This window comes from Eulemur rufifrons, chromosome 9 (genome assembly GCF_041146395.1).
Source record: "Eulemur rufifrons isolate Redbay chromosome 9, OSU_ERuf_1, whole genome shotgun sequence".
NCBI classification, from domain to species: Eukaryota; Metazoa; Chordata; class Mammalia; order Primates; family Lemuridae; genus Eulemur; species Eulemur rufifrons.
The window spans coordinates 39,134,386-39,150,770 of NC_090991.1; the positions used below are offsets into that span (position 1 = coordinate 39,134,386).

At 49.0% G+C, this 16,385-nt stretch overlaps 2 protein-coding genes across 5 annotated transcripts; both read left to right on the forward strand.

The window, feature by feature from the left end:
• Positions 1-3,380: 3,380 nt before the first annotated feature.
• On the forward strand, positions 3,381-6,685 carry RPL27 (ribosomal protein L27). Of its 3 annotated transcripts, none has more exons than XM_069481479.1 (5): positions 3,381-3,524; positions 3,855-3,937; positions 4,908-5,077; positions 6,371-6,481; positions 6,594-6,685. In XM_069481479.1, the coding sequence occupies exons 2-5, from the start codon at positions 3,857-3,859 to the stop codon at positions 6,640-6,642; spliced, it is 411 nt and encodes a 136-aa protein (XP_069337580.1). In that variant the 5' UTR covers positions 3,381-3,524; positions 3,855-3,856; the 3' UTR covers positions 6,643-6,685. The 3 variants fall into 3 exon arrangements, with proteins under 3 accessions (XP_069337580.1, XP_069337578.1, XP_069337579.1); XM_069481477.1 differs by having other exon boundaries at positions 3,520-3,579; XM_069481478.1 differs by lacking the exon at positions 3,381-3,524 and adding an exon at positions 3,603-3,656.
• Positions 6,686-8,398: 1,713 nt separating this feature from the next.
• On the forward strand, positions 8,399-16,346 carry IFI35 (interferon induced protein 35). 2 transcript variants are annotated; one of them, XM_069481481.1, is made up of 7 exons: positions 8,399-8,590; positions 14,655-14,753; positions 15,014-15,161; positions 15,233-15,339; positions 15,438-15,624; positions 15,724-15,830; positions 16,003-16,346. In XM_069481481.1, the coding sequence occupies exons 1-7, from the start codon at positions 8,570-8,572 to the stop codon at positions 16,198-16,200; spliced, it is 867 nt and encodes a 288-aa protein (XP_069337582.1). In that variant the 5' UTR covers positions 8,399-8,569; the 3' UTR covers positions 16,201-16,346. The 2 variants fall into 2 exon arrangements, with proteins under 2 accessions (XP_069337582.1, XP_069337583.1); XM_069481482.1 differs by having other exon boundaries at positions 16,015-16,346.
• The last annotated feature ends 39 nt before the right edge of the window (positions 16,347-16,385 follow it).

Below are 16,385 nucleotides of genomic sequence, written 5' to 3' on the forward strand. Positions count from 1 at the left end.
TACTTATTTAAGATACATTATTGATAGTTCATTAGAATTAGTCCACCTTCCTTGTGAAACAAGTGTAAAATGTTGTAAAAAATGATACCTATGTGGTTGCTAATAAAATCATGGTATTTTGTGTAGCTTCTTTGAAGACCTTAGAAACCCTCAGCTTTGGTTTGTATGTCTGTCTTGGTCTTATCAGCCCATCTTATCCAGATCAGTATTTCTTTTAGGGCTGTTTGCTTCCTCTGTCCTGGATCAACTCAGCTATGATAGTAGCAGTGGGGGTTTTTTGCCTGAACAAATTCACTAAAAAGTGCTCTTGGCATGATCATCCCCTCTTGTCCAGGCCTACGGTCCCATCCCCACAACACATGTCACCACACATGCTGCTTTTGGCATTGGCACTTTGAAGTCCATTTGTCTGCATATCATTTAGGGTGGGTGATAACTGGTATAGCCATATGCCATAGCCTTGGCTTCACCCCAGTATTGTCTTTTTCTAGTACAAAAACTAACTTGCATTAAGGCTTTGTACTAGCATCATGGGAAGCATTTTTGTTTGTGTCATCCTAATTTAATTCTTACTACTTGTAAGGCAGGACAGTATTATCCCCACTCTAAAGCCAATGAAGCTGAACTGCAGACAGGTTAACTATTTTGTCCAGGTTTACGTGATGATAGAAGAGCTGGGATTTGAACTCAAGTTGCCTGAATCCAAGGCCTATGGTCTTTGTACTCTATCATGTTACCTCATTGTATCATGCTGTTTCTAGATCTTTTGTTCCTCTCTTTTCCTTATCCACCCCCTCATTTTACCCTCACTTTGGGGAGGAGAAAGTATTTTCCACACAACTGTGAGAAATTTCAGCTGCCAAAGGACTAGGCTGCAAGGAGATGGGCAGACAGCCGTGGCTCTGCCAAGTTCTTCATAAAACCTAAAGGTGTGTATCGACTGCGACAACCCCACCAGCATCCCAGCAGTCAGATATCTGCTATGCACTGATATCATCTGCATGTAACTGAGAACAGAGCTCTCTTCTTGGCTTGGAGTAAGACAGGACAAGGGAGGAGAGGAGGGCCAGTCAACCCAGATCTAAGAATATGCAAGAATGGAATGAAAATGAGCCCACAAATATGCATCCAATGAAAGTGCAAGGTCTATTGTGTAAGTATAATCTCCAAAGTAGTGTTAAAGATTTCTAAGGTGCTCTGTAATCATTCATTCATTATTAAGCACGTACCAGCTACCTGGGCCAGGCTAGAAGCTGAACAAAGAGATAAGTAAAACCTCCCTGCCCTCAAGGAGCGCTAGATCTAGCAAAGGAGATACCAAACCAGCAGGAGATTGGGGCAGTTTGTTAAAATACACATTGGTGGGACCTAAGAATTTGCCTTTTTTTTTTATGAATTTTATTTACTTCTTTTTGAGACAGAGTCTCACTCTGTTGCCCTGAGTAGAATGCCGTGGCGTCAGCCTAGCTCACAGCAACCTCAAACTCCTGGGCTCAAGCAATCCTCCTGCCTCAGTCTCCTGAGTAGTTGGGACTACAGACACAGGACCCCCAGCTAATTTTTCTATTTTTAGTAGAGACCGGGGTCTTGCTCTTGCTCAGGCTGGTCTCAGAACTGCTGAGCTCAAGTGATCCTCCTGCCTCAGCCTCCGAGAGTGCTAGGATTATAGGTGTGAGCCACTGCACCTGGCCAGAATTTGCATTTCTAACAAGTTCCCAGGTTTATGGTGATACTGCTGGTCTGGGGACCACAGTTTGAGAACCACTGAGATATGTTCTGTAATAAAAGTAAATACAGATTGGATTGCTGAGGAAGCACAGAGAAAGATTTCTGCTTGGGAAAATTCTGGAATAGCCTTGAAGGGTGGATAGGATTTTGTCTGGCTGTGTGGAGAGGACAAAAAAGACAAGAAACAGCCTGAATAAAGATGCTAGAGAGGTGGGGGGAAGAGACCCTAGGGCTCAGAAGAGGTTGGGTCTTTGAGGAGTATGTTAGCTGGCTAGAGCCCCGGGGTTATATGAAGGGGGGGGGGGGAGGAGTTGTGGGAATTTATGCTGGTTTCGGGTTGGAGATTCTTCTTTAATCAGCATCGAAGCAATTTTGCCCTCCACTCCCCCACGAAATTTGGAGGAGGGACTGGAGAAGAGAAAGATCTGGCCAGGCCCGGTGGCTCACGCCAGTAGTCCCAGCTACTCGGGAGGCTGAGGCAGGAGGATTGCTTGAGCCCAGGAGTTTGAGGTTGCTGTGAGCTATGATGACACCACTGCACTCTAGCCCAGGCAACAGAGCAAGACCCTGTCTCAAAAAATATATATACACATATGTATGTGTGTGTATATATGTGTGTGTGTGTATACACACACACACATATATGAGAGAAAAAAATTGTAATGGCATCCGAAGGACTGCGGGGAAAATTGCATCCCTGGAGAGCTTCAAAAGAGAACTGATGAAACCCTGCTTGTTCCCACAATTTGCCTAAGGCAAATCCTGTAAATTCAGATGAGCAAAAACTGTGAGTTTCTCTTCCCCTTACACTTGGAAAACAACTAAGTTACCATCTGAAAACACTATTCTGGTGAGTGATGGGAAATAAATCAGTTCGAGAGGCGAATAGACTTGGGTTCAGCTCGAGGCTTGACTCACATTTATGCCACTGATTAGCGTAAACCTCAGGTAATTTACCCTCTCTGAATCACAATTTCCTCATGTGTCAACATGGGAGGAAAATGCCCAAGATACAGAGTTGTGAGGCTTAAACAGGCTGTCGACTTATATAAAGTGCCTAGATCTCGCTTGGGGCAGAGGAGGTGCTCAGTATGTTGACACGGTAAACTGGGTAAACTGTGGGCTCAGGAGTTGGATTGCTTCAGTCTGAGTCTCAGCCACCACTTACTGTGGACTTGGGGCAAATTAATCTCTCTGAAGCACAGTCTCTTCAACTGTGGAATGGAGATAATAATAGTACCCATCTCCTAGTGTTATTATGAGAACCAAATCAGATAATGTACATAAATAGACCGACTCGGCCTCATTAACCTCCCTCAAGCTTATTCTTATTGGTCATGTTCTATGACACCACTGGACTCTGAATTTTAGGGGCAAACACCCTTGTTTGAGCTTTGTCTCTCCCTTCTTCAGCCGAACAATGCACACAGTAGGCACCAATAAACGTCCTATTTCGTTCCCGGCGTCTTCCAAGACAAAAAAGTAATTTCAGACTATGACTCCCTTCCAGCGCCAGAGAGGCGAACTGCAACCAAGCGGGGCGGCCGAGCCTGCAGGGTGCGCGCGCACACGCCGCCGCTGCTCCGCCTTCCACTCGGCAGAGACGAGACTTCTTTGCTCCTGTCTGCTGCTGGAGCTGCCAATAAAGTTTGATTCAAATGAATGAGGTGCCAGGCCCTGCCTTACCCTCGCGAACTTCTTTCGCCCGCTACATAGATTCTCAGCGCCACCCACGGAGCGCGGCGAGGCCTGAGAGGCGGGGCCGGAAGTGAGATCACCCCTCCCCGGGGTGAAAGGTTAACGGAAGTGTCCGTCCTTCCTTTCTGCTGTAGGGCCTGCTGGTTGCCGTCGGTGAGTAGAAGTTTGGGCTGAGTCTTCCAATCCGACTCCATCCGCGTTCTGGGGGTCGAGGGCCAGGGCGGCGCCGGGTGCGTTCTGTTCCTGGGTCTCTGGCGGCTCCGTAGGCGATCTTGTCCTGCGAGCAGGGCCCGCGGGCGGCCTGGGCCAAGACTGCAGTGGGCACAGTCTGAAGTTCTGGGCCCAAACCCCGGGCTTGCGGGCAGGAGTCGGCTCAGGGGTTCTTTGACTTCACAGATTTCTAAGCGGCCTCTTTTTGCTTTCGGCAGAAATGGGCAAGTTCATGAAACCCGGGAAAGTGGTGCTGGTCCTGGCCGGACGCTACTCCGGACGGAAAGCCGTCATCGTGAAGGTACCATCCTCGCGGGCCTCTACGCCCTGGCGTCCCGGGACCGGGCTGCGGAGGGCGGACAGGCTTGGAATTCAAGACCTACTTCTGGGGCAGTAGCCGCTGAGCACGGTCGGGGGGAATGGTGAATGCATTCATGCATGAGAGCTTTTGAGAGAGGAAGACGCAAAGTAAAAACAAATGTGAATTGGACACAACGCATAACGCGTTCTCCACCTGAAAGGCTTTTTAATAGTAATATTGGCCAACGTTCATTGAACACTTGCTCCGTGCCCACCGCTGCCTTCCAGGTGGTGGTGTTTGCAACCCTTGTAGTAGCCACAGGAGAGAGGTTCCTTTCCCCTGCTGAGGTTTAGAAGTGTCCAGTGATGTACGTGACGTCAAACAAGTAGTAGTTATTGCAGCTGGGATACTTTAAGAAGAGAAATTGCTTTTAGGCAAATGGTCACTTACATTCTAGGCCTTTACTGCTTGCCTCCTACCTACGTTTTTGGAGCCTCTTGCGAGATTTCCCCAGACTCTGGGCACATATACTAGTGGATTTTACTGTAGTGGGGACATGGGAGTATCCCTCCTTCGCCTTTTCCCATCTACCTGAAACTAGGCTCTGGAGTTAGGCTGCAGTTGGAGTCCCGGCTCTGCCCTTTACTAAAAGTGTAGTCATAGAGGACGTTAGTAGACGTAAAGTCCTGACAGCAGAACGTGGCACAAAGCAAGCACTCCATGGTGTTGACTGTTGTTCTTTTAAATTGCTTACCTCCAGTAAGCCTTTTCAGAGTCTTCCTAGTGGAAATAAACACTGCCTTGTTAACTCTTTGGGCATCTAACATAGCATTGTGATTTTTCTCTCTTTACAGTGGTGGGTCTCAGGGACCCTGGGGGTGGGGGTATTTTTTCTATACATGCGCTATGTCTAGCACAGAGCCTAAACAGGCCGTCAATGAGTAACAAGTCTTAATTGTTGCCCATTTAGAACATTGATGATGGCACTTCAGACCGTCCGTACAGCCATGCTCTGGTGGCTGGAATTGACCGCTATCCCCGCAAAGTGACAGCTGCCATGGGCAAGAAGAAGATCGCCAAGCGATCAAAGATCAAGTCTTTCGTAAAAGTTTATAACTACAATCACCTCATGCCCACAAGGTGAGCATTTCAAGAACTGGATTTTTTTATTTCTTCTCTCTGCCCTGATGAACAAAGACATAATCTCACAGCCATTCCAGTGCTGGGAAAGGTGTCATTTCCAGTTTGTCACTCTTCAACTTGTAAAGTGGGCATGGTTTCTAGTCTTCCTCTTTCATCCATATTGGAGCCCCGATCCTGTTGTCTTGTGTTCCCTGACTTAGCCATGCAGTATTGAAAAATTCTTCAAGGCTTGTCCTTTACCTGTTTCTTTTTTCACCTGAAAAAATCCTCTGAGTGTTGCATAGATTGTTATATTTGTTTTTTGTCCACAGTAAACACAGGCGTAGGATCTGATCTGCCCTCTTCCGCTGTTCCACCCTCAAGGATAATTACTATAGTCTTTCAAAAATGGTTGGTAGTCCAGGCACTGGCTGCTCACGCCTGTAATCCTAGCACTTCGGGAGGCTGAGGCGGGAGGATTGCTTGAGGACAGGCTGAGCAAGAATGAGACCCCCACCTGTACAAAAAATAGAAAAAAATGATCCAGGTGTGCTTGCGTGCACCTGGAGCCTGAGGCAGGAGGATCCCTTGAGCCTAGGAGTTTGAGGTTGCAGTGAGCTATGATGACATCACTGCCCTCTAGCCGCAGCAACAAGTTACTTGGTGAGAGTGAAAGCAAACCTTCCCCCGGTTAATCTGTTCATCTGCTGAGCCCTTTAGTCCTCACCTTTCACGCTATTCTACAGCACATATGCTATCTTTGTACAAGGGTTTGAAAGAAATAGGAGAATTGAGAGTCCAAATAATAATTGCCAGAACCCAGCAGTGTGTATCTTAAAGTTTGCTGCTGGGACTGCACGTTTACTCTTGGTTTGCCGGTCTTAAAAGGGCAGAGCTGTGTCCTGCGGTGCTGGGATGCTGTGAGGTTGAGGCAACTAGCTGCCCAGCTGTTTTGTGTTCTAATGAGACTGGCTGCATTGGCAGAACTTGAACTCAACACTGAGTAAATGGCTCCAAGTAGTAGAAAGCTAGGCACCTGCTGTGATGGAAGTAGAGAAGGACTGATGTGATGATTCTTAGCTAGAAAAATAGAGGAGCTGTAGGAAATTGATGATGAAGTGTGAAATTTTTTGGTGGCTTGAATCCATGTAAATGAGTGTTAAAGTGTGGATTTCCAAAGAATGTCATCATTACACAGCTTTTGATAATTACTCCTAAGGAGTCAGGCTTGACTCCCCAGTGGCCCAGGAAGACTTGGGATTAGCCCTGGCAGTACAGGGGCTAATCCTGCCTCTCCACTGTGGTCCCCAGGTACTCTGTGGATATACCCTTGGACAAAACTGTTGTCAACAAGGATGTCTTCAGAGACCCTGCTCTTAAACGCAAGGCCCGACGGGAGGCCAAGGTCAAGTTTGAAGAGAGGTAAGTAGGCTTTGGCAGTGGATATTCGGGTACAGTGTCACTATTCCCCATGAAAAGACTTTTGTCTTCCTGTTCCTCTCCTCATTGGTGTCTTTTTTTCGTCCCCTTCTAGGTACAAGACGGGCAAGAATAAGTGGTTCTTCCAGAAGCTGCGGTTTTAAGTGTTTTTGTTGCGGTCATTAAAAATATTTTAAAAAAAGAAACCCTTGTGTCTGCTGCTTCATGTATTTTCAGACTGGGAAAGGGAGAACATTCGAAGCATTCAAAGGATAAGAGATACTACGTAGTGGACAAGGGGCTGTGGAGAAACTGGAAAGTTGAATCCAATCAGGCACAGGGGCTTGCGCCTGTGATCCCAGTTGCTAGGGAGGCCAAGGCCACCATGGACAACATAGCAAGACCCCATCTCTAAAAAAATTAAATCTGCCTTTGTGAGAATTGCACTACTTCTGTCCTTTGCCTGACAATCCTTTAATGCTCTGGCTGTGCTTGGTGAGTAAAGGGTGACATTACGGTGCCAAAAGCGCTACTCCTAACATTTTTAGGTGAAGTAATTCTTCCCTGTGCAGAATTATTTAGCCTCTCTGGCTTCTACTCATTACATGCCAGGAGAACCTGAGCTGTGCCCTGCTCCTGTCCCTTCCCCCTTAAGATAACCAAAAGCCCCTGAGTGGGGACCAGGTACTTCAGACTGAGAACTACTAACCTGAGGGTCTCCAGCCTTAGATCAGGTGGAGCTCACCTGGATGGTTAAACCACAGATTGCCAAAGTCCCCTCGGACTGATTTAGTAAGTCTGTGTTTCTAGCAAGTTTTCAGGGACCGCCCTAGAGAAATACTCTGAGTAGTTGGGATGGATGCCAGTGATGAAGGCCTGAGCCCAGAGCAGCCATTTGGTAGGACAAGGAGGAGCTTCCCAAACTGGCTCTGGCAGGCAGAGTATCAGAAAGCTGTGGTTCAAGGGGCTTGGGCACTGGGTTATGCCACTGTTGTGTAGTGCAGGAAAGACAGCTGATCCATCAGTTTACCTCACGGGGTGCTTGACCATTTTACTGATGAAATAGGTTCTCCAGCTGAACTCGTTCTAAGTCCTAGGTGGAACTAGAATTCAAGCAGGCCAGTTTGTGAAGTCTTGCAATTGGCTCCACACTTCCACCTTCGATAGGGGAGGGGCCGGGTGCTGGGAAACAGGGTAGGTAAGTGAAAGTATTAGGAAACAAATGTACTAGCACCGTGCCTTATGTGCATTTTGACTTGAATCTTCTCACCCCTAAGTATTAATAGGCATCTGTGTTGGCTTGCCTACCGAGGGTCACAGAAATGGAACTGAATTTAAACCCTCCTTTGACTAAAGATTTTGCAAGTTCTTTCCACTCTACCTGGAGGCCCAAGTTCAAATAAATACTGTTCTATACGTGCTTCTCCACTTCCTAGCGCTGTGACCTTGGGCAAGTTTCTAAATCTCCGTGCCTCAGATTCCTCATCTGTAAAATGGAAAAATAGAACCAACTTCCTGGGGGTTATTTTGAAGAGTTAATTCACGTAAAGCAGAATGGTGTTGGGCAGTAACAGCTCTCAATGCTGGCCACTATTACAGCTTTGTGAGTTTGTCTGTCCTGGTTGCATTTCTCACTCAGCAATTACTCTTTCAGTGTGTGCATGTGCCCAACATCATTCTAGGTTCTAGGGAAATATCCATTAACAAAGCAAGGGCTGCCAACGAGCGTGTGCTGGGATTGCTTGTCCGGGAATGGCGATTGGGACCAGCGTTCAGTTTGCAGTTGCTTTCTGTGAGGAAGCTTCCCTTGAGGCCTTATAGCTGGGTGGAGTCCTTGGAAGGCTCCTCCCAGGGCTGGGGAAGCCGCAGCTGGGGGCACGTGAGCACCAAAGGGGCAGGGATTTCACTAAAATGAAAGTGGAAGCAAAGAGCCTGCTTGCAGAAGCTTCGGAAGCGTATTTCAGGCCCTGCTTGGGCTGGGGGAGACCAAAACCCCGCAGAGGATAGAAGCAAGAGTTAAGCCGTGGTAGATTCTGACAGTGTGTGCGCAGCTCTGAAGCCTCAGTTCTTGCCAAACACACCCCCAGGCCCATGTCAGCAACGCTTGATGAGGTAAGTGGGGAGGAGGGAGATGGGAGTGGGGAGAAACAGAGGAGCACCTCTCTTGGCCAGGAACCTGCAGCTATCTCGGGGTCTAATGGCCAAGCCTCCCCCTGCCCATCTCTTAGACCTGCTGAAGGGCTGGGAAGAAACGCAGGGCTGGGATTACCTCTCCCCTATGGAGTTGGTTTCCTAACCCACTGCCTCGAAGAATTCTCTCATAACCAGTGCCATAGGAGCCCATGAATTCCTATGTGCATTTTTCTGGAAGGAGAATCCATAGTTCCCATCAGATACTCAGCGTTATGTGAGCCAGATAAGAATTGTTCTCATGGGTGATATACCCTTATCCCCTGACATCTTCCAAAACTCTCCTTGCCTGATAGTTACATCTCAACTCGACCTCGGGCCCTCTCCAGGTCCAGGAAGAAGTGTTCCTCCTCTCTCTGCTCTGGTCCACCCTGACTGCTGAGTGCTCCTACCTGTGCTAGACTAAGCTCTGTGAGGACTAATGCCCTGTTCTCCCGGGTCATCATCCATCCGCCGTGCCTAGCACAGTGTCTGGCATGCAGCAGGCACTGAGTCAACACCGTTAAATGAATGAATCTCGCCCTCTCTCCAGTTTTATCAGCCTTTCCCTTCTGGATACTACCCCTTCTGTTACAAATATACAGATCTCTCGCTTGCAAATTTTTCATTTGCCCCTCAAGTATAAGAAAGACCACAGGTTCTGGAGCCAGCTTGCCTGGTTTCAAATCCTAATTGTGTTCCATTGTGTGGCCCTGGGCACATCATTAGCCTTTCTAAAGTTTACAGTCCACGCTCTATTTCCTCATCTATAAGATGGGAATGATATTAATACTTTCTCACAAGAATACCTACCTGGAAGAATTAAACTACAGGACTTACACTGCAAGAATTAAACTAGATACTCCATAAGTTAATACAGTAAAAACTTAGCCCACTGCCTAGCACATACTGAGCGCTCAACACAGTTTGTGATTGTTAATATTGTTATTGCCAACTTTTCAGAACCCCAGTTCCCCAGGACAATTAATCCACCCCCACTTCGCTCCTATCTCTGCTAAAACTGCTTTCTTAAAGGGCCTTTACATATCAAAAAGGAAGGAAGAAATGAAGAAAGGGATGTTCAAAAAACTGTATTAATACAGTTCTTAATACAGCATTAAATTCATAATTGACAGACAAGCTCTGTTAACATTTTGGTGTTTATCTTCCCACAGTTTTAATGTATTTTTATGCATTTATAATTATCCTTATCAATTAAAACTTTTAAAATCAACAGAATAGGGGCCAGGCATGGTGGCTCACTCCTAGCACTCTGGGAGACTGAGGCGGAAGGATCGCTTGAGGCCAGGAGTTTGAGACCAGCCTGAGCAAGACTGAGACCCCATCTCTACCAAAAAAAATAGAGCAAGACTCTGCCTCAAAAGCAAGAAACCACTAACAGAATAGGGATCATACATTATATGCAGTTTTATATTTTGCTTTTTTGGCTTATTGTGAGTATTTTTCCATATTGTTCTGCATTCTTCAATAATATGTCTTTTGATTGCTACATAATATTTTATCATATTTGCTATTCCTCTGTCATTGGACATGTAAATTTCTTTTTTTTCTGTTATAAACAAGGATACAACATTAATCCTTGTATGTGAATTTCTGATCGTTTCCTCATGATGAGTAGGACTGGTTTTTTATTGCCAAATGCAAATACTTACCAAGTTGCTAAATCTCAGTGGTTACATCTCATTGCTCATCTTGGTTGGCCTGTCTGCAGCGTTTGGCTCAGCTGCGGGCACCTGCGTTCCCTTCCCTCCGGGTTCGCTAGCCACTCCTCTGCATTCTCCTCGGCTGGATCTTTGCTGTTTCCCTGACCTCTTAATGTTGGATGCCACACAAATCAGCCCTTAGACCTCTTCTTAGTCTATACGCTCTTCCTTGTTCCTCTCATTTAGTTTTGTGACTTTAAATATCTTCTCTGCCAGGACAATTCCCAAATTTATATTCCCAGCCTAAGTCTCCTCCTGGAATGCTAGAGCTGTAGAGGCGACTGCCACAACACATCTGTACTGGGATTTCATGTTCCAAATAAGCCCTTAATCTTCTGCCCCAAATCTCTTCCATGCAGTCTTCCCTGCTGCAGCAAATGGCTCTCCTTCCTTGCAGTTGCTCTGGCCAAAAAGCCTAGAGTCATCCCAGACTCTGCTGTTTCTTCTACATCCTTCTCGCAATCCATCAGCAACTTCAATCAGTCTAGACTCTGATGGCTCCTCACCACTTCCACTGCTGTTGTGGTCCAAACCACCACTGTCACTCACCAGATGCTGCAGTGGCCTCCTAAGTGCCTCCCTGCTTGTGCCCTTTCTCTACATCAGTTATTTACAGTACAGCCAAGTCATCCCTTTAAAATTCAAGTCTGCCTACAGCTTCCCGCTTGTCTTTGTGTAAAAGGCCCTGCATGATCTGACCCCCGTGTCCTCTGTGACTTCATCTCCAGCCACTCTTCCCCCAGCCTCTGCTCCAGCCATGTTGGCCTCCTTGCTATTCCTCAACTGCACCTGACACTCCCACCACGGGGCATTTGCACTTGCTGTTCCCGCTGCACAGGACTTTCTCCCAGATGTTCCTTCATCTCCTTCAAGTATGTGGTCAACTATCATCTCAGCAAGGCCTCCTCTGACCACCCCATTTAAAACTGTACCCCGACGCTCTCTGTCCTCCCTTCCCTGCTTTTTGTCCATAACGCTATCACTGACATGTTGTAGATCTTACTTATTCTGTTTACCATCTGGCTCATCCTAAGACATGAGTTCCACAAGGAAGTTTTGTATCTTTTGTTCACTGCTATGTCCCCAGAGCCTGGAATGGGGCCCAGCACGTGGCAGATGCTCACTAGCTAATCCAATGAGCGAGTGAGTAAGCCAGCAAGTGGCCTTCTCCCAACCCGCTTTTTCTTTCATCTGTTTCCTCTCTCCTCCTTTGTGTCTGAGACACTACCAATCCTGGCCCTGGCCCTGCCTATGTCTGGCCACGCCTTCCTTTTCTTCTCTGCATTCCTTTGTCTCTCCTGACCCTGGCTAGGTGTACTCAAAGACTACATTTCTTTTTTTTCTTGAGAGAAAGTCTCACTCTGTTCCCCAGCCTGGAGTGCCCAAGTAGCTGGGACTACACCACCATGGCTGGCCAATTTTTGTTTTTAATTATTTTTTGTAGAGGGTCTCCATATTGCCCAGGCTGGTCTAAAACTCTTGGCCTCAAACAGTCCTTCCACTTCAGCCTCCCAAAGTGCTGGGATTATAAGCATGAGCCACTCCACCTGGCATAGACTGTATTGTTCTTAAGAAGGTCCTTTATGAGGGAGGGGCAGGGGGAAAAAAAAAAAAGAAGGTCCTTTACGAAAGAAGTTTCAGCTGGGTGCAGTGGCTCATAACCTGTAATCCTAGCACTTTGGGAGGCTGAGGCGGGAGGATCGCTTTGAGGTCAGGAGTTCAAGACCTGCCTGAGCAAGAGTGAGACTGCCGCTCCCCCCCAACCCCAGCCCTCCACCTCTATAAAAAGTAGAAAGATTAGCCGGGCATAGTGGCTCACCTGTAGTCCCACCTACCCAGGAGGCTGAGGCAGGAGGATCCCTTGAGCCCAGGAGTTGTAGGCTGCAGTGAGCTGTGATGACACCACCGCACTCTTGCACTCTAGCCAGGGCAACAGAGCGAGACTCTGTCTCAAAAAAAAAAAAAAGTTTCAGTAGGGAGTTGGGGACAGGAGGTGGCTTTTTGACACTTGCATGAGATGGAGTGTGACTGTGCCTGGCACGTAGCAGGCCCTCAATAACCCCTGGCTCACTTCCCCTGGCTGCTGGGTCAGTGGCATTATACCAGAGTCTGGGACACCCAGGTCTGACACCTAGGCCTTGTCTCGGATTTATTCCCTTCTGTCTCCTTAATGCAGACTCCATAGATTCTTCAGGCTTTCCTTGTGACCTGCGCTCATCTGCATGTGTTCCTTCTGTGCCCACTGCCAGAAGCCTGGGTTAGCTCCTGTCATCGGTCATAATTAGAGCCACGGAATCTGGGTTTGTTTTCCTGACTCCGAGGTTCCCGGTCTAGTTCATCGTGCCATCGCTGCCGGATGGAGCTCTTTCAACACCACATCCATCACCTCACTCTTCCTGTCAGGAATCTTCACTAGCTCCCCATTTCCTACTGATATCAAATCTAAACTCCCCGGTTTGAATAGTTCTTTAAGAAATTCTACTTATTAAGAATATTTTTAAAAATTGCCAATTACTAGATTTTCAAGCACTGTGTATGATGAGATCAAGATTTAATGCAGAAGTGAAAAGAGGATGGACTGAGGACTGAATCCAGCCCACCAGCGTATTTTATTTTAGAGACAGGGTCTTGCTGTGTTGCCCAGGCTGGACTGGAATTCCTGCGCTCAATCGATCCTCCTGCCTCAGCCTCCCAAGTCACTGGGATTACAGGCACGAGCCACCACACCTGACTTCATATATTTTTTTTAATGGAGCCTTCTTTTTCTTTCTTTCTTTTTTTTTTTTTTGGAGCCTTCTTTTTCAAATAAAAATCCATATTCCTGATTTCCCTTAAAAATGGGAAGATACAGAATACTGGAACCACATTTCCATGGGGAAAAACTTGGGTAGAGCTGAGAAGAGACCACTCACTTCAGCGGTGACATGCTCCCTCTAGTTGGTCAGCACCCCCACAACTCTCTGTCACCCTACATGGCTCCCTTGATGCATGATGTCATCTAACTGGCCCTTAAAGGCACTGACTTTGCAATCTCGGATTTATGGAAATACAAATAATTAGGGACTCTTTTCACTATTCACAAACCAGCATGATTTGGTCAAGCTCTAGTTTTCCTCTGCTTAAAATAGAATGAACTCACACTCAATTTCTTCAATCACTCTGTAACGTGCCCCTATCCTACCATTCATTCACTTCATTCATTCATTCAACACTCATTTACCGACCACCGGTCCTATGTCAGGGATCTTGCTGGACGCGAGGGATACACAGATGACCAGGACAGAGTGCCGACTTCCCATGTGAGCTCACACTTCTTGGAGCTCACCTTGTTTATCCGCTTCCTAACCACAGGGTGAACTCTGCCATGGGGTGGATGTCTGCTCCCTCCCATAAACAAAGGTGCATTTATTCATTTCCCCGGTGTCATTTCCATGCCAATGATGTCAGCTGTCTCTCTGGACCCACTCCAGATCACACCCAGCCTGAAAGGCTGCTTGGTACAGTGGAAAGGGTGGCAGTCAAGGGACAGGCTAGAAGATGGGCGAACTACTTCCCACTCCGGGCTTGGTTTCTTTACTGTGAAGCACTGGTTAGCAAGGCGGGGCCTGGAGTCAGACTACGCAGGGCCAAGTGACTGGACAGGTTGCTCAACCTCTCTGAGCTTTAGTTCCCTTCTGTAAAGGAAGGATAAGAGGGCATCTGTCTCCTACGGCTGTTGTGAGGCTTGAGTGATATAGTCCACACAGAGGGCTCAGCACAGTGCCTGGCACATAGAAGTACTTAGTTAGCTAAGGCTATCACCGTATGATATTGTGCAGCGCTAAGCCACTCTTCCTGGAAGCGTCCCTAGTTATGTTGCCCCTCGGGACTGTCCCTCCCCCAGACTCCTGCTGCCTTTCATGGTCAGTCACGTGACCAGGCACTATCTGAGTACCGTCAGGCAGGCCTAAGGGCCCGGCCCTTATCTTCCACTGCCCTGTGTCAGTGTCCAGCACCCCGCAGCAGGGGCTCAGTCAGTGGTGTTGAACTCTAGATCTGCCGCCATGAACCAGCCATGGCAGCTGCTGCAGCTCCTGCCCCGTCAAGAGCGGCCTAGAGGAGTCCAGCCACGCCCTGGGGGAGGGGGCCAGGACAGCCCGGCATGGTACAGGGGTCGGGTTGTTCTGGGCTGAGCATCAACTCTGCTTCTGGAGAGTCCAGAATAAGCCCCCTTGCCCTGGGCTCATTCATCCTCCGGGAAGGCAGGTGGATACCCGGTTGGTTGTTCCCTTCTGCTCCAACAGGCCCTCCGCGCCCTGCAGGAGGAGCAGGCCAGACTAAAGATGAAGCTGCAGGAGCTGCAGCAGCTGAAGAGGGAGCTCAAGGACTCCCCGAGAAACGAGGTAAGGTGGGAGAGCAGGTGTGGTCTGGTAGAAAATGCTGGAGAGTTCTTACTCCTGGCCTACCACTTTCTTGCTATGTGACTTCAAATGTGTTATTTGAACTCTCATCCGTCTATTAATCCCGCCTTCTCCCAGCAAATGTATTCGGCCCTGGCACTCAGCGTCAGTCCAACGGGACTGGGAGCACCGTCCTGCAGGGAGGGAGAGGGGGTACACCCTACCCTTGAAGACTGTATCAGCCTCTCTTCCCCCACCTCCAGCTCCCGTTCTCAGTGCCTGAGATCCCCCTGGTATTCCGAGGAGACACTCAGCAGGGCAGGAAAGTGTCCCAGTCTTTGATTTCCAACTTGCGGATCTGCTGCCCTCTGCCTGGAGGTTCTGCTCTGGTCACCTTCGACGACCCCAAAGGTGAGTGCAGGAAGCCTCAGAAGGGAGGCGGGGAGGTTCCCCAGTACTGACCCTGTCCCCCCCCCCACCAGTGGCTGAGCGGGTGCTACAACAAAAGGAGCACGTGATTGACATGGAGGAGTGCCGGCTGCGGGTGCAGGTCCAGCCCTTAGAGCTGCCCACGGTGATCACCATCCAGGTGACAGAATGGCAGGGTCCTGGGACAGGCAAGGGGTGCCATATACCTGGGCACGGGGAATTGGGGCGGTGTCTAGGACCACCCCTTTCTCCCCCTAGGTGTCCAGCCAGATGAATGGCCAGGGTGTGCTGGTTAGTGGGTTTCCTGCCGGCCTCAGGCTGAGTGAGGAGGAGCTGCTGGACAAGCTGGAGATCTTCTTTGGCAAGACCAGGAACGGGGGTGGTGATGTGGAGACCCGGGAACTGCTGCAAGGGAGTGCCATGCTGGGCTTTGCTAAGGATGGGGGTAAGGGCCCTGCGGGGGAGACTGGGGTACAGGCTGCGTGAGGCCGTGAGAGAGGAGAGGGCTTAACACTAAAGGTCCACCCCTCCCTGTTCCCCACAGTGGCCCAGCGCCTGTGCCAGACTGGCCAGTTCAGAGTGCCACTGGGCGGGCAGCTGGTCCCTCTGACAGTCTCCCCCTATATGAGCGGGGACATCCAGAAGGCAGAGGTAAGTGGCTAAGAGGCAGGGTGAAGAATGGGGGCTGGGCCTGGTAATCTTTCTGTCTGCCAGACACTTGCCAGGGGCAGGATCAGAGCCCCCTCAACCTCCCCCTTCCCGGGGCACTGCCTGTCCCACCTCAGCCCTGTCCCTTACTCCCACAAGCTTTGCCATCTCCTAGCTCCTTTTCCAGGTCAGATCCCGGCCAGTGTCCCGCTCGGTGCTGGTGCTCAACATTCCCGACGTCCTGGATGGCCCGGAGCTGCACGACATCCTAGAGATCCACTTCCAGAAGCCCACCCGTGGGGGCGGGGAGGTGGAGGCCCTGACAGTTGTGCCCCCGGGACAGCGGGGCGTGGCGGTCTTCACCTCTGAGTAGGGTTCGGGGACTGCCCTTTCCATCGCTCCCCGCCCCCCCAAGGTTCTCAAACCGGGGCTGGGGCAGGGCCCCCACGCAAGAGATGTTTATGTTCACCAACAGGGGGCAGGGGTCACACATTGCGAAACGCTGTCAGGAACAGTAAAAGTGCCTGCATGGCATGATGTTCTTCCTCATTTTGCTCC

Coding starts and splice junctions, on each gene's coding strand:
- RPL27 (XM_069481479.1), top strand. CDS start 3,857: ATGGGCAAGTTCATGAAACCCGGGAAAGTGGTGCTGGTCCTGGCCGGA. Junction 5,078..6,370: donor AATCACCTCATGCCCACAAG/GTGAGCATTTCA, acceptor TGTGGTCCCCAG/GTACTCTGTGGATATACCCT. Junction 6,482..6,593: donor AAGGTCAAGTTTGAAGAGAG/GTAAGTAGGCTT, acceptor GTCCCCTTCTAG/GTACAAGACGGGCAAGAATA.
- IFI35 (XM_069481481.1), top strand. CDS start 8,570: ATGTCAGCAACGCTTGATGAG. Junction 15,162..15,232: donor CACCTTCGACGACCCCAAAG/GTGAGTGCAGGA, acceptor CCCCCCCACCAG/TGGCTGAGCGGGTGCTACAA. Junction 15,625..15,723: donor GGGCTTTGCTAAGGATGGGG/GTAAGGGCCCTG, acceptor TGTTCCCCACAG/TGGCCCAGCGCCTGTGCCAG.